General features: G+C 41.0%; 1 protein-coding gene across 4 annotated transcripts in view; it reads left to right on the top strand.

Annotated features, from left to right (window-relative positions):
• NEK6 (NIMA related kinase 6) overlaps positions 1–16,976 on the top strand; it is a 73,042-nt gene that overhangs the window by 27,054 nt on the left and 29,012 nt on the right. The window contains exons 3-7 of one of the 4 annotated variants that reach the window (XM_019541016.1): positions 4–147; positions 226–372; positions 2,003–2,065; positions 9,881–9,991; positions 15,913–16,021. In XM_019541016.1, the coding sequence (XP_019396561.1) occupies positions 4–147; positions 226–372; positions 2,003–2,065; positions 9,881–9,991; positions 15,913–16,021 (574 nt within the window). The remainder of the gene's footprint in view (positions 1–3; positions 148–225; positions 373–2,002; positions 2,066–9,880; positions 9,992–15,912; positions 16,022–16,976) is intronic. The other 3 variants (XM_019541017.1, XM_019541018.1, XM_019541019.1) reach the window with 3 other exon arrangements.

A 16,976-nucleotide genomic window follows, 5' to 3' on the forward strand; every position in this document is an offset into this window, starting at 1 on the left:
AAGCAGAGGCATCTGACGTCCTACCCATACCGCTGCACCTTGGCAGATTTTCAAATAGAGAAAAAGATTGGCCGAGGGCAATTCAGCGAAGTCTACAAAGCAACTTGCCTTCTGGACAGAAAACCTGTGGCGTTAAAGAAAGTTCAGGTGGGCATTCAAATGGAAGAGCGGATGGTTTTATGGGTGAAAGAGACCATTCTCAGACTTCTGCTTGATTTTTCACAGATTTTTGTAGGCGAAGTGCCTTCTCCCCGTCAGAATTCTCCCGCCAGTGGAAAGGATGGAAAGGGACAGTTCATAGAGTCAAGCCCTGAAGGGACGATTAGATCATCTGATATGAGCTGCAGATCACAGGCCACGAATTTAACTTGTGTATGGCTAAAGCATATCTTCTAGAGAGGCATTAAGTCTTGATTTGAAAACATCAGAAGATCTGAATCTGTTGGTGGGGTATTCCACTGGTTAATTGCCCCCATTGTTTAAAAAAAAATTGTGCCTGATTTGTCATTTGAATTTGTTGGTGTTTGGCAGTTTGTTTGTTTTTTCCGTCTGAGTTGCTACAGTGGATGGTGGTCACTGTTGACTCCCATAGACAGGAGCAGTGTTAGTGTTGTGGTTGTCTTCTATGGGATTTGTGGACGCACAGAGATAAACTGATTTGTCTTCGGCTCACAGTGAGTCAGTGCCATAACTGGGAGCAGATCCCAAGGGCTGGTGTTCAGTACCTTTTTAAAACCTGTCCCCTGAAAAAACCTCTTGACGTGCACCATGCTGGGGTCATTTGACCCCAGCTGTCTTTCCTGCCCAGATGCAGGGGGGCTGCACCCGATGATCCTGTGAGGTCCCTTCTAGACCCTAATATTTAGGAATTACTCCACTCCCAGCAGACAAATCCAGCTCAGCTCCTGTCCTGACTGAATCAGAGCCAATGTGTTTGTGCCATCCAATCTTTGCCCATTGGGTCTAGAATTTGGGTAGACCTCTCTAATAAGTGATGTGGAGCTATTGTATTTTCATGCCACTTTTCATTCATTTTTTTCAAAAGGATTTGTCTTGTTTACTTTTGGATAACACGTAGGAAAAAAACCCCCCTGACAAAAAATCCCAAAGTGTTGATTGGCATAGACGTGAAATTAGGAAACTAACTTCTTGTCACAGGACTAGAATATGAGAATATGGAGCATCATGAAAGGTTGACTGAAAAGGGGCAGATGGCTGAGGACATAAACTCAGGGATGGAAAGCCTGGCTTGTTGCTCTTCTTGAAAGAACATCATTGATATCTGGGAATAGGGGAGCAGCTGACATGCTCGATTAAAGGTTTTCAATGGCCAGACTTTTCACTGATGGTATAAAATTATAGAAAGAGTTGGTTGGTTTTTTTTCTGTACTCCATTAAATGATATGTTGTTTAAAAAAAAATCTGAAGATATTTCACACAAACACGCTGCAAGCTTTATATCTGGGATTAAAGTAGCATGCAGTTTTTTGAACAGCATTTTGCTAAAAGAAATGTGCCTCTAATTCTTGAACAGATCGTTTAAATTCTTGGTACCAATGACTTGAACTCTGATTATTAAAGAATGAATATTAATGCTCATTACTTTTGTTAATTAATGCAGGGGAATCTGTGAAAGGAAGCACAGTTCTGGATTGTTTAAGGAGAGGAAAAGATGATATGATTTAATATTTCATACACAATGTGAAAACAGTGTTAAATTAAGTAACTTTTTTTCTTTTAACATTGACCAAATTGGCAACGAGTCCACAAACTAAAACCTCATTTTTCTCACTGCTTAGCATATCACCAGTAGGTGCTGATGTTAATTTTGCTGTTTTATAGTAGTGGCTTAAAGTCAACCTCATGCAATTTTAACTGCAATTTGTATCATTTAAATCAAAGGGGAGAGGAAAAAGCAGGTTCCTTTTTAAGATATGATAAATTTAGCCTCTCTAGCATTTCTTGCTTGTTTCTAATCTACTACTCCATTCTGTCTTTGAAGATTTTTGAAATGATGGATGCCAAGGCCAGACAGGATTGCATTAAAGAAATCGATCTTTTAAAGGTAAGGATTTCTCTGGTGACTGAGTATTTTCCATTTGAGAAAGTTCTGTTTTATGGTCCTTTGGGGAAGTCTTGCATGGCAAATCCAGGCAGATTTCAAGTTACAGTTCCTATTAGGAGCTTGAAGCAGGACCTCACTTTAGGCAGGGCAGTTTACCTACATAGTTCCTGTTGCAGCTTTGTGCAACACTTCTCTCTTACTCTCTGCCCCTTAATTTTATTTGGTTTTCTGCCTTATGTATTGAGTATCTCTTTCTACCCTCCCACCCCTTTCCCTATTTTTCTTACTCACAGCATGGCAAGTGCTTTAGCAACAAGGTATTTTCCTTTGATAAAAACGGTGATTATGCATTGCCCACTGGCCAGGATTTGGCCAGAGGGCATTGAGCATTTTGATGCATTTGTGTCCATGCTTGATGTGTATGAATTGATGCCAGTAACATGTATGATGTTCCTATTCATCAATTTATTTTTATTTTTTTAGTGATATAGAGGATACAACAAGTATATGCTTAAATATTGCACAGAGATATTTTTCTGCTGTTCTGACCCAAGGTGGCAGGAACTGTCACGTTCCAAGGAACAAACTAAAAGCTTAGAAAACTGGTGGTGGCAAAGTTGGTGGGTAGTTAATCAGGTAGTTCAAACCCAGAAGATTGCACTGAAAGATGGAGTAGAAAAAACAGCATCAGCAGTTGGATCAAATTTTTGCAGCTTATCTTTCATGACAAGTATGTGCTTCAGGTTTGGTTTTGTCTTTCTACACACGAGGGTCAAACTGTCCAAAAAACCTACAAGCAGGGATGGGTGGTACCTTTCTGTGTGGGATTGTGTGATGGGGGAAAATACCTCCTTCATTCACCATAGTAGAAGCTCCTGGAGTTCAGAGGTACTTCACTTACTCAGGCTGTAGCTCCATTACAACCATAATAGTGAGGATCAGAGACGGAGTTAATTAATATGCTGAAGATTTTGCATTACTGCATCACAACTAGTCACCCTTTTTCAGAAGAGAAAAACAAGCTTTCTTGGTTTTCCAGCTTCCAGCAATTTCTCAGATCTGAACGAGTTAATTATCTTAACAAAACTGAATGAACTGACATGACAAAAGTCCTCCCTGTACCATGAGATGCCAGTGTCACATTAAATTTTAATGGGTTTATTTTTAAAAAGGATTTGAATAAAAAAACAGGTTACATCAAGATATTTACAAAATGGTAATTTAGGTAAAGGTGTGGCCAGCCTATGCTAAGATAGAGGGAGTGAATCTATATTTAGCTGTTCATGAGATCAAAGACCAGCTGCTGAACACTAAGGAGACAGAAAATAATCTGCAAAAATGAATGAATAAAAATGATAGTACATTTGGGATCCTGGCAATGGATATGGCTTCACACAAGTAAAGGGTGGTTGTGGGAGACTGTCATATGCTTTCACTGGATGCGTTCAGAGCAGAGTGTGCAAATAGATCAGAATCAAAGGTGAGTGAAAATAAAATATATAAGATGACAGGAAAACCTAGATGGTCAATTATCATCCTTGCTGTATGTGATGACCAGAGGCAACTCCAAATCTTCCTGTGTAAAGCTCACCAAGTAGCCAGATGTCAAGCTGTGACTACTTACTGTAGTATCTGGGTTGCCAAAAGAGAAGTGAAAGGTGGTATGATGGAGAGATAATTAGCACTTCCCCATTCACTTTACTACTGTTTTTTTTCCTTTAAGAATTTTTTTTTTATTCCTGCACTGTTGACTCTAACTCCTTCCCCAGGTGTCTCTCCTTAAAGACCTAAGTGGCAGAGAGGGCCTGGTCCAGTCCTGGAAATTGGATCAAGTCATTGGTCCTCTCTGCTAGAACAGGGGGGGCACTGGAATAGGCTGCCCAGGGAAGGTGTAGACTTTTTTTTACGGAAGGCTTTCAAGAAGAGGCTGGAGGCATCTTTTTGGGATGGTGAGGAACAGTGTTAGGACCCTCCCAAACCCTACCTGATCCAGCACACTTGAGTTCAAGAGCTCTGCTGGCTCAAGACATAGCAAAGCTGGGTGTGCTCTGAAGACTGACAGCTGTCACCCAGCAAGCAGCAATGTCACTCGCATCATAGAAACTGGTGTGCCTGAAACTTCCCAAACAGGCTCCCAGACTTGGGTGGAGGTCTGACCTCTTTTTGCATGTGCAGGAAATGCAAAATGATGACAAATGGCATAAATGATGACAAGTACAATTCTGAATTTGTTTGTCAGTTTTATGGATAGCAAGCCTGTTAATACTGATCAGAGACCTATCATCTCCCACAGGTTTTGCATCTTTTCCTTTGACAGTGCACTGTTAGATGAGATTGAGAAGTATGACAACAGTAGCAGAACACCCATTCCCCTTTCCAGATGACAACATCCTGGTTAAAAAGGCAATAAAGAATTGCTCAGTGTGAACAGTTTGTTTTTTTTGCAGGTTGAACACTTGCACAGCACCCTAAAGTAAGCTAGTGGTCAGAGTATGGTAAAAAGTCAGTTTGATAAATTATGTTGCAAATGCACATGGGATATTTTAGTTAATACTGCCTATAGGGCATTTCTTTCAAATGTATATTAGTTTTTGAATGAAAGATCCCACAAAATATGACAGATTTTACCCAAGATATACACAAGTCAGCTTCCAAGAAACTGAACAAATCGCAACTAAGAGTAATCAAAGTTCTGAATGTCAACTTGAGAAGCAGTTTTTAATGACATTGTACAGGTCAGCATGTTTTGATAATTTGGTGCAGGTGCAAGCTCTAGTCCCAAGGGGCTGGAAGGCAGAGTTGTTCAAGGTTTTGTTTAGAGACAAGGGAGGGTTTTAAGAGGCCAGCTTCAGTACGTCTGTCAATGTCAGCACCCGGAACGCACTTCACTCAGTGCTGCAAAGCTAATAACTTGTCAAATCAATATCTGCAACTCATCTCTGGTTAATTGATAGCTCCCATGCTGGCTGTTCTGACTGCTCAGTATATAAATAACTGAAGGACATTTTACCGCTGTACAAAGGTGGTCCTACGGTAGTTATGTTCCACATTTCACAAGCTGACTGGGGGGGAGGTGCTGTGCCTCCCAATACAATTTAGGATTCATTTTGAGGACTCGGCAGCAGTTTTTCCAAGCGTACAGCATTGGGCAGACCAGGCCCATGTTCTGAGAGAGGAGCAGGGTTTTAACAGTCTGATTTGAGTTTGCATTGCAGATGCAGGGTTTCCCCCCAGGCATTGGCTGTGAAGGGTTTAGAATTTTTTTCCCTTAAACTTTTTCCGTTTTTGACAAAAAGTGTCAATAATTGCTTCCACCAGATGAGCATGTAATTGATGTTAGCAAAGAATGGCACTAATATTTTCTCAAATGGGAAATGAACCCTCTACTGTCATTTCAGTACCTCAACTTCCAATATAACAGTATTATTCAGAAATGAATATTTTCTCCCTTAATTGTTAGTTATTGCAGAGATGCTTGTTCCTTTTGGCTTGAATAAAAAGTTTAAGTCCCAAACTTTGTTGTGAGCAGCCTATTACATCATTCTACCTTTCTTTTAACAAATGTACTTTAGATTCTGCAGCTCTAATTTGTTTTGAAGAAATTACACAGATCTGCTATTGTGAAATCTGTAGTAAGCGATACTTCCTCTCTGCTATTTTTTAAATCAAATTCCTGTCCGAATACAGATGAAACGTATTGTGCTCTCTAAATTTGGTTGGTTTTGTTTGTTTGTTTGTTTGTTTGTTTGTTTGTTCGCTTGCTTTTTGAACCTAGTAAATTAATTGGAAAACTCTGAGTTTGGAAGTTATTCAGAACTTCACAGGAACTACAAAAAGTAGAGCATCCCCTTCAGTATAATTCTGGTCAAAATCTGAGAGTAAAGCAGCTCAGTAATATGCCTGTATAATCAGCAGCCAGGCTGCCAGCACCCACTCTCACTCATTTAGGACTGGCTTGCTCTTCTGCATGCCTCTTGGTGACAGCGTTGCTGTGCATACACATCAGGCATTAACTTCCATCAAACTTTTAGGATGCATTAAAGGAATGAGGAAAAGTCAACAACCCAAGCTAGGGCATTTGGCACATTTAAGGATTTGTGAAAATTAAGGTTATGTAGCTTCTTTCTGTCAAAAGATTAGAAATTTCAAGTGAACCCCCTTCCCCCACCTGTCCTCCCTGTCACTTGCATACATGAGCCTTACAGAAATGGCAAGGCTGCGATAGGTTTATTTAAAGAAAAGCTAACAAAGGGACATAGCAGACTGTAGAAGCTCAATTTACACTAAGGCTTTTATAAAAACAGCATGACTTCTGGGCTGGTGGGTTCAGAGGTGCATGGAATAAGCTGTAAATTTTATTTTTAGACCCTTTTATAAAATCTGCAAAAGTTGATGGGTGGGTAAATCAGTGCGGGGTGGGAAAAAAAGGAGAATCTCTCCTCTACCGTGTTTATATTCTAGGCACGCATATCATGATACTGGTACCCTGGGCATTAAGCAGAAAACGAGACTGTGAACCTGTTGTAATTCAGATAAACAGAAAATATTTTTCGCTATCTCCGTGGGCCTGCAGTCTTCACTTTCTATTTTCAAAGTTGCTGGTTTGAACCTGGTTATTCAGGGGTAACGCATCACACTAAACTGTAGGCAAAGGTGAATTCTGCTGCCTGAACTTTCCGAGTGGAAATGAGTTCCCTGTATTGTAATGTAAGAGATGAGGTCCGATCAGAGCGTGGACTCCCTCTGTTTGCAAGAGGTGTATCCACGGACCTCGGCGTGGACGCATCACAATCTGGAGAGGTAGTGTGGGCTAGAGACTGCTAAAGCACTGTGTTAGAGCTCTACTCCTTTCTGTCTCTAGTTTCCCTAAGGAGAATGAGCACCTTATCATTTGTAAGGTGCTTTGAGAGCTTCCAGTGAGCAATGCTATGCAAGAGTGAGTGGTACTGCTGATCCAAAGGCCAAGATGTAGACTGGTTGGAGGAGGCTCACATGGCAAGCTGACTGGGCCATCAGTGACTGGTGGGGTGACTGGTGGGAGTGGGGCTGGTAGGCCAGATGGGCAAGCCCTGAGGCCCCAGAAAGGGTGTCCGTAGTTCCTTTGTGGGCTGGAGAACATTTTTCCGTTGACCTGATTTCTTGGGAACATCGGGTCATCCCTAGCTAGAAGGTGCTTCGGATCAGCAGGTTCGAGGGAAGATGTTGTTTAAAATATTCAGCAGAAATGCTGTGACTGGTTTTGGTTTTGTTTTTTTTTTCCCCTTTAAGCTCAGTCTTGTGGGAATATTCTCCTCTTGATGCCTGCACATGGATCCTATTAACACTAATGTAAGCTAGTGTCCAGGCATCGCAAAGCAGAATCTATCCCCTAATGCGCATGCAGAGCAGAGCGATTAACATGATGGATCATAACAGCGTTTCTGTCGGCTCGGTAACCCATGAAATAGACACACAGGAGTCACTACTGTCAAGCAGATGAAATGCCCGCTTTTTTATATTTTAAATTTATTTTTATTGGATTTTAGGTGTGCAAGTGAGAGATCTGCAATTCAGAAAGAGGCAAGGGAAGGGCAATAATAACACAATAATCGAGATATCGCATGCATCTTCCAAGCAATTGCAGTTCCTAATTTTAAGAAATTCTGACATTAAAATAGAAATGTTAATATATTAGGCCTGTTTCTTAATTTAGGTCTGGAAATAAAGTCTAACAAAATCAGGAGAAGAAAAATATATGGCGTATTTCAGAAAGCACCGTGTGAGCAGATTCTCATGCAAAGGAACAAAAGCCATTGAAAGGAGTGAAATCTGAATTAACAAAGAAAAGGGCAGACTGAGCACACAAGTGTTTAACATAGGCAGGGAGTGAATATATGGAAAGGTGGCCCAGGATGGGAGTATACCTTAAATGCATCATTGTCCTGTGGTTTCAGAAATGAAATATAAGCAAGTCAGGTCTCCGTTGCAACACATTTCAGGTAATGTCTCTTGTTCATGAAGAGTCATTTCCAGTTGAACAGGATTCGTGTCTCCAAACGTATAAGCTTTCCTCATGGAGAATATTGAGGTTAGCCTGAGACTGGTACAGTGGCTTCCTCGTGCCTTGGCCTCCAAAGTTGCACTAGAGTCATGCAGCTTCTCTTGTATTTCGGAAGCAAGGGCTACTTCCTACCTTGAGGATTTCTTCATATTTGTGAACTTCAGACAGTAACTGGGAGAGGCCTCCTGTCCTCCCAGACCTGTGCAGCAGGCTTCTGCAGCTCTCTTCAGAATATCAGGACTCCTCGCAGGTGTCAGCTTTCAGAAAGCCATGGAGAAGCTTTTCTGTAGTTGGAAATACAGGGTCTAAATTGTTTTTAGAGGTACTAAATTGTTTTTTCACAGTGGAGACACTAGATTTAATGCACATTAACTAAAGCATATTAATGCACTTATACATGCGCCCTTTAGTTCCAGGCGTGCAGGGACGTCAGACAGTCAGCTTTCCTGCTGCTGATCACACCTCTGGGGGCTGGACTCGATCTTCCGAGGTCCCTTCCAGCCCTAATGTCTGTGAAACCTGTGCATCCCAGATCTAGATTTTTGTAAAATGCATTCCTGAAAGAACCGCCTGCCTCCTCTTCTGTACTTTGTTTCTTAAAAATCGGCAGTGGTGAAAACCTTAAATATGGCAGCATAACTTTACCTCAACAGCTCCCTTGTCACCTGTACAACACAAAACGTGGTGGTAATCACCATCACTCCTGTTGGCGGACCCATGTGCAGAAAACAAGTACGAACACCCATATTGGCTGCTTCGGAGCCTTTGTTGTGACATACGTATCAAACCTTTAACTAATTGCAGTGAAATAAGGAGTCATTAGGCTGATTCAAGACCTAGTACAGACAGAGGTCTCTTCGGGGATCCAAATTGATCTTTGCCTTTCAGAGGGTTTTTTTTTTTTTGAATTAGAAATGGCAGATTTAAGCAATCATGTTTAAAAAAAAAATTATATTTACAAAATAAGTGTTAGGAGTAATTAAGTAGATAAAGATTTAGAGTAAATAATGAAGTGTGAGTCAAGGAATACAACAAAATGGCAATTTTTTTTTTTTTAGAAATTCTAAAGTAAAACTAGGAATAAATGCATATTAAATGGGTGAAGGTTGCTGAAGAGATTCCAGTTTTAAAATATTTGAAAAGACTGGGTGCGACTGCCTGTTAAGTGGTACCGTAAAAAGTTGAAAATAAAGCAAAGCTGAAAACATTGAAAATGGAAAAGAAGCAAGGTTAAATAGCAGGATATTAGATGAAGGCAATTTAATTTATAAATAAATAGGAGAGAAGTGAAGGTCAAGATGAATAGTGAACTTTTAATAGAGCCTTTCGGAACTACTGTAATTAGGGTATTGGAGCTTGATATTAAACTTAAGGAAAAACCCACTAATTGTAAATCTCACCAAGCTTCTCGCAAACTCATGATATTAAACCCAGAGTATCTGAATCTGGCATCTAAAATTCAGTTTAACCTTCGCTGTGGCACTAAATGCTCTTTGCAAAAGGCTGTCATCTTTTGTTTTGTTTGTTTGCCAGGTTCACTTGCGAGATAATGTGAATTATTTTTTCCCACATATCCTTGTGTCTGTACTGATGCACAGTGAATCTGGTAGACTTGTCTTTTGTTACGGATGCTTTTGCTGGACAGTTATGGGAATGAAAAGTGATGGGTAATATATCTTTTCTTTGAGTCATTACTGAAACACCTTCTTTATAGCATACATTCACTTTGTATTCTCTCTCTCTCTCTCTCTCTCTCTCTCTCTCTCTGTCGGCAGCAATTGAACCACCCCAATATAATTAAGTATTTGGATTCTTTTATTGAAGACAATGAGTTGAACATTGTTTTGGAACTGGCAGATGCAGGTGATCTCTCTCAGATGATTAAGGTAAGGATATGTCAATTTTTGAGGCTGAATAGGTGCGTCATATTATTGTGAAGGTTCAGTGGATGGATGCAGGCAGATCTCTACTGCAGGCTGGGAGCCTGATTCCCTCTTGTTGACAGATTTGAAGATGGGGAGCTATTTCATTAGTCAGTGAAGTCCTGTGGTGTAAAAATAACTGGTGGTAGGGAATCTGTCCCCTCCTCCCCAAGTTAAAATGTGTGCATTTATATGATACAGTTCCCTGATTGCATAAATATGTAGGGTGGTTGTTTAACTTGTTTTCAGTTGTCTCCCCGCTGGGTATCAATGCCTGTGCTTAATTCAACATGTGAAGAAAAGCGGCAAAAGAAGCATTTCTGAGCTCACTCCCAAAATAAAACCAGTGCTCAGTTGAGACCCCCAGTTCACTGTCTTCGCCTTTCGTGTACTGTTGCCTCCTGGATGTACGTGCATCTACCTTGCACAAGGTCACTTCAGCCAAGATTTCAAGAGGCACAAAACAAGAACTCTTCCTAATTGAAAGGAAAACAGAAAACAAGCCAAAAAATAAGTCCCCCTCATTCCTTGTTAGTAACAAAGTGACATGATCCAGGGAAGGATAGAAAAACAATCAAAAAGCATTGTGAATGAATAGTGTGGGGAATGAACTTCACTAGGGTTTCAAAGGTAGGTAATCAACATTGATTTGTTTTAATGCTTGTTTAAAAATGCGAGGAAGCTCAACATCTAATGGACACTTTTTTAAATGTGCCTTTTTAATGTGATCATTTCTTTATGGATTAAATAATGAAACTACTGCAGACAGGAAAAGGTGATATGGCAGACACCTGGTTTTATTTCAGAACCTGAGCCTAGGAATTGAGACACTTGTGGCTTTTATCCTTGTTGAAGCAACTTCAGGAGTTGGGAAGCAACCAAAAGTAATTATGATGCATTAAATGTGTTTGCCATTCTGGATCCTTATTACAAATTCCTTCCCCTTCATTTTATGAAACTTTTGAGCGTGGAGGTAGTGCTGTCCCTGGCTTTACCCCTGTCTAGAATTCGGCCCTGGGACAATTAGCACAAGCCTCAGCTGCCTGCAGAACAAAACACAAAGCTCCCTTATCTGACACAGCTTTCCTTCTCTGGCTCCTGCTGTACAAGCACAGGAAGAGATGGAAGGAGGAATAGGACTAAATGTGTTTGGTTTAAAAAAACAAGCAAGTGGTGGGGGAGGAGATTCCTTTTTGTATCAAGCATTTTTTCTAAAGGTTTCCTACCAGGAAACTTGGTCCAGGACCTCATCCAGCTTTCACTGGGCTAGAAAGCAGGGAATTCATGCTTTGCACCATTTGTACTTAAGCTTTTAGTTGGAGTATGAAAGCTAGCTCCAGACCTAGGGGTGACAGCACACTCTCTTACTGCAGCCGTCACCGGAGGTTGTGGACTGAACTGGGTTTTAAGCCTCTCTCTTACTGCCACTTCCTTAAATCAAAGTGCTCTGATTTTTCTGAAGTAATAGGTAGCCTATTAGCATGTGTGAAGTTTGTCCTGCTCTTAGTATCGCTCCTCACGCGCTTTCTGAGCGGACGGCTTGGAGCTGTTTTAGAATCTTTGGGTTCTTCTGATGGGCAGAATCTCCTGGCCTGCCTTGTCCTGCATCCCTCATTTCTCCTCCTCCCGCTCCTGCGGTGCAGTCCTCTGGTGCCCTGTGGACCAGCGCACAAATACATTTTGAACTTGCAGGAATTTCATTAGTCTTTCTCCTCCAGCAATAGCAGTTTTGCTCTTTTCTGCCCTGCTGTTAAAGTTGATTCCAGTTCCATGTATTTGCAAGATTCGTGCGTTTTTTGTTGTTTTTCCCCCCCCCCCCTTAATTTGTTTAAATTGGCTGCTTTCTTTTGCATCGTTTTTTCTCTACTTTTTTTTTTTTTCTTCTCGTTCTTCCAGCGTTTTGCATTTTCTTTCTCTGGCCTTCGTGAGCTGCCCCTTGTTTCCCTGTGTTTATATAGTTGCTCTCCCCTCTGTCTTCTGCGCAGGGAGGTGAAGTTGCCCTCTCCCCTGGGAACATCGGACTCTTACAAGACCCTTGGGAATCCAAATGCTTCACACTAGGTCTCTCCTTGACTGTTGAATTGCAAGAAACATTCATGTACCCTTTGGCTGGCCTTGCAAAACGTCTTAAAAATGTTCTGTCCCCAATCACAAAACCTGCTTGCTTGTCCTTTGCCTTGAGGATTAACCAAGAAAAAGAACAAACTGTCTGTCAAAAAATGTTGCTCAGTCCAGGAAGTGAGCTTATATAATTTTGCAAGGCTGGTTTACCCATCTGTGATTGATGGGCACATTTAATTATTGTCGGGTAACTACCCCTGTAGCCTGTCTGCTATACTGAAGACATTTCAGAAAGTGTATTGACTTTCCTTCACAACAGGGAGTTGGGATTGAGAAAATTTTCAAGTGCTTGCTCTTCTCTTACGTTGCTCTTAGGAATACATGTACTGTTGGAAACCAGCTTTAGTTAAGCTGTTATCACCTGCTCTTATATTTTCTTTGACATGTTAATCTTTAGACAGACATCCCCTGTGAGAACAGATGTGGTATATCATGTTTGTTAGCACTCTCAACCTTCTCTCCATGTTTTACCTGGTTTTGCCATCATTATTCTGTAATTATCATAAATGAACATTTTGGAAAGTTCACCTCCTCCTTGTTGTTGCAGTTAAAATATCTTATTAACAGATTTGTTTTCTTTGCCAGCACAGCTAAGAGGCACCAGGCCAAAGGCTGTCAAACAAGTTACCCATTTAGCCCATGGCTGGTGGCTAAATTTACAGTACCAGTGAAAATCTCCTCTCTTTCTGAGAAGGAATTCCCTGAAGGGGCCAGGAGCTGGAAATAGACATTTGGGCTAGCCCTCAAAACCTTCTCTGCCAGACACTGCAGCCACTGCCCTTAGCCACAATCTGCTAGCACTGCGAAGAGTCACGTAACCGTATCTGTCTCCCAGCTGACTTAATGGGTGAGAGTGACTCAAAAAGGTATATGTGGATGCTAACACCATTATGTCTCAAATGTGTCGTACATTCACGCTGCAGGCAGCTTCATACAATGGCCTGCGTTAAAGAGACATTTGAGAGATTCATTCTTGAATGTGGTAGGGAGAGGAAAGAGGAGACTAGACCCTTGTGGGAGATGGCAGGGAAGGTCATTAATATATCTCCCCTGCATATGCCCTTAACATTGCCTTTCTTCCTGCGTACTGCATTGCACCTTTTCCCAGCAGACCCCAGAACACAGCCAGGTTTGTCAGAGGCTTTCCAGTACTCGTGTCTAAAGCCTGGGAGAGGGGGAAAAAAAAAAAAATGACCATTCTGCAAGGCAGGGCTGGCAGTGACCATCCTGCTGTGCAAATCTTGAACTGGAATCTGCTTTGCTTAAAAAAAAAAAAAAAAAAAAAGCTGTTTGTCTTCGTAGCCTCAGATTTCAACACCGCTGTCTGGTGACAATAAAACACAGGTTATTTTGCCATTTCAAGGTCCTGGCTTAAAATGTTTCCCAAGAATAATAAATATGACTAATTGTCTTTCAGTATTAATTGCTTTACTTTGTAATGTCTCCACTTCCTGCTAATTATCCCTTTTACTCAAATGCTGGTGATATTAGTTTGAGAACTTGGACAAGACCATGAGGCAGCCAGTCCTGAATCCTTTGTGGCCTTGTTTTTTTCCCCCTCAAAATCATTATGGATGAAACAAAGGCACTCTTTTTTTTTTTCCCCCCTCAAAATACTAAAAACGGTGTATTTTAATTTGTGACAAAAATACTGATTGAATTATAATCATGAGAAAATTTTAAAAAATACAAACAAGAATAGAAAAAGCAAGTGAGACTTCATATGAATTATAGCATTGGTTGCTTTAGGGATCCTGCAATTTCCAGCCTGCACCATGACAGGATAGGTGAGGTTTTGTATCCGTCTCCTTTGTCTCAATTCATTGGCATCAAATGCCAGTCAGGAGCAAAACGCTAGAACCAGTTCAGCTTAATAATCCTATTAAGAAATTCTTGCTTGAAGAATACTGTTTCTCAGCCAGCGCCTGATGCCGAAACAAGAGGGACTAGGTTTTGTAGCACTTAAATAAAATCCAGATATTAGTAGATCAGGTTGTTTGGTTTGCCTCCCCTGTTAAGACGTATGTTCGAATCTTCAGCTTCAGGGAGGCGGCAGGAACAGCAATAACAACACTCTGAAGGTGCGAGAGTGATAAAAACAGGGACTGTCTTTGTCATGCCCCTGTCGCCTGCATTATTTATGAGGTATTATAAAGCTGATGTAACAGAGTGTTGCTGTATAACCCACTGGAGAATTTTGGCTTTCTGGTAAATGTCAGGCGAATCTTATTGGACATGACATTTAGAAAATTACCACTTGTGGTCTAGCATATCCTCTCTTAAATACTTTAATGAGAATTAAGCTAATATTATCGTGTAAATAACACTTTATCCATCACCCTCTGCAGTTCTGCTGCACTCCACACTCGGCTTTGGGTTTGAATCTGTTGCAAGCTGTCAGATTTGCCTCTTGGTGAATTGCAAAGTCACCCCCTTTCACAGCTGATCTGGAAGATAAATTTTTGCCATTAGTTGAGTCAAACGAGACCCAGTAACAGTATTTCACATAAAATGTAAAATGTCACAACAGGCATCAGATGTGTGTATCAAGAGGGACAAGTACCAGATGTATGAAACAGTCCTCTTTCAACCAATTTTCTCCCTTATGCCTCTTCTCTCTCTCTTTCTCCCTCCCCCCACCCCACCAGTAAGAGCCTTAGAATGGAATAGTGCAAAACAAATGCAGTTTTTGATTGCCGTGCCATGAGGATGTGCAGCACTTCCCAGATAAATCAAACCACAAGCCCCTGGCCAGGGAAGAATGCCACTTACGTTATACCAAAAGTGGCAAGGGATGACCATAAGCATTAAACAAGTGGAGGTCTATTGTGTGCATGTGTGTTTTACTGAACCTGCAGAGAACTGGCTCAGTACATAGTGTGAGAACTAGGAAAGAAGGCCCATCTGTCAAAAGAAAGGAGTTGGAGGCAGAGAAAGTAGGGGGGAAAAAGGTGGTTCCATGTGTTCAACAATATCTGGCCTTGATTTAGTTGTTTAAGTGGGTTATACATCTAGTCCCCCAGAATAGTCACACACCTAGTATAGTGTGTTCCACACAAGTAGACATAAGCTTTTTATAGCCAAGATATTGGGGGTGATCGTGATCTGGTTGTGGTCTGATAGTGCCCAGGGCACCAAGGGGTGGGAGCCCACTGTTCTTGGCAGTTTATAAATGTGTAATATGGGAGTTTGTCTGACAGTGCTTGTAATGCACATTCCTTCTGGACAAACTCTGAATTTGGTTTTCTTTAGAAACAGCTTTCCTAAGGGCTATGCCCATATCTGATGTATCTGGTCACAGAAGAATTGTAGATAATTCCGTGACCACTTTTTAAAAAGGGATACATTATTTTTTTCTTGGACTGTACAGGAATAATGAACATCTACATGGGAGTGTTTTTTTTCTAAATTAAAAAAACCCCAATCGTTGTTACTTAAGGGAAAATACTTCAGACATTTGTTGTTTTGAGGCATTAAATATGTTTTGCAAGGTAATTAAGGAGATTAATGCTAATTATAATTGGTGTCCATTCAAAAATGTCAAACCTATTTAAGCATATTTTTCATAATGGTTGTTAATTAGTGAATTGCATTGAAGTTTACATACATGGGGAAGGAGTTAAATGCTAATCAGGAGACAAGTCATGCTGCTGTGGATCTAGAGGACGTGAGCAATCAGCTGTTGACTAACACGAGTCCTGGAGCACGACAGAGATGCTGCTTCTTCACTGATTATATTTTTTTTTATTTATTTCCTCCCACAGTATTTTAAAAAGCAGAAACGGTTAATCCCGGAAAGGACGGTGTGGAAATATTTTGTGCAGTTGTGCAGTGCCGTTGAACACATGCACTCCCGCAGGGTGATGCACAGAGGTAACATTAATTCCGTCTCTTTTCACTGAATAATAATATAATGTTCCAATTAGTAAGCGCCTACATTCAAAAACAATTATGCTGATGTTCAGCCAATGCATGTTGAGAGAGAGACTGGTGTTTGCAAGATGGATTTCTCCCCGTGTCTTTTGCTTCATTGTTAAAGGATTCAGTCCGAAGTGAGCATGGCATTATGAAGATGAGCTGTTTTGTATTCTAGACACTGATATTAAGCAGAAGTGCCAAACTTGCCATTAGAAAAGTATCAGAAGTAAAATGCTGAGACCAGTGGATGCACTGAACTCTAAGAAATAATCTTCATTATATTAAGTGTGACCGTGGAGAGTTTAGGGGAGTTTTTTGTCTTGCAGGCTTTTCTGAAATACTGATATAAAAATGTTCCAGGCTGTCCCCCTCTCCTTTCCTCTTTTTAACCCCATTCTAAAATTGTCATTAATTACTTCTATAGCACTTGTTTTAAACCTTCTCCACACTTCAGGCTCTATCCAAAAATTAGCATTGCTGCTTTCAGTAGAAATGAAATGTTTCCTGAAGGACTTGCCCCAGGAAGTGCAGTGCCCCGCAAAGGCACTAATACCAGTCTCAGCTGCTCATTAATTCTTTCCCTTTATGAGTGGCAAATGCCTGACAAGATTCACCAGCAAAGACAGAGGCAGCGTTTGCTCCTACATAGGAGTCTCCTCCCACAGCCTTCCACTTATGCCTAATTTAGGTCTACAATTGGCAGCTCAGACCTGGAGTGTAGCATCTTCAGTCAGCTATAGTTCAGGGAGGAAGAGGGCTCACGAGGATGATCTAGCGTGCACGGCATAATTTGGAGTTTGGTGAAGACCAGCTGGGCTCCAGTTGCTCGTCTAGTCCAATACAGGACAAAACCTTTTGTGTGGAGTTTTTGGTGGTGGAACGAGTGACTGGTCAAGCTGGTGCATTTGGC

Source organism: Crocodylus porosus, unplaced genomic scaffold (genome assembly GCF_001723895.1).
Source record: "Crocodylus porosus isolate Cpor-Errol unplaced genomic scaffold, CroPor_comp1, whole genome shotgun sequence".
NCBI lineage: Eukaryota > Metazoa > Chordata > Crocodylia > Crocodylidae > Crocodylus > Crocodylus porosus.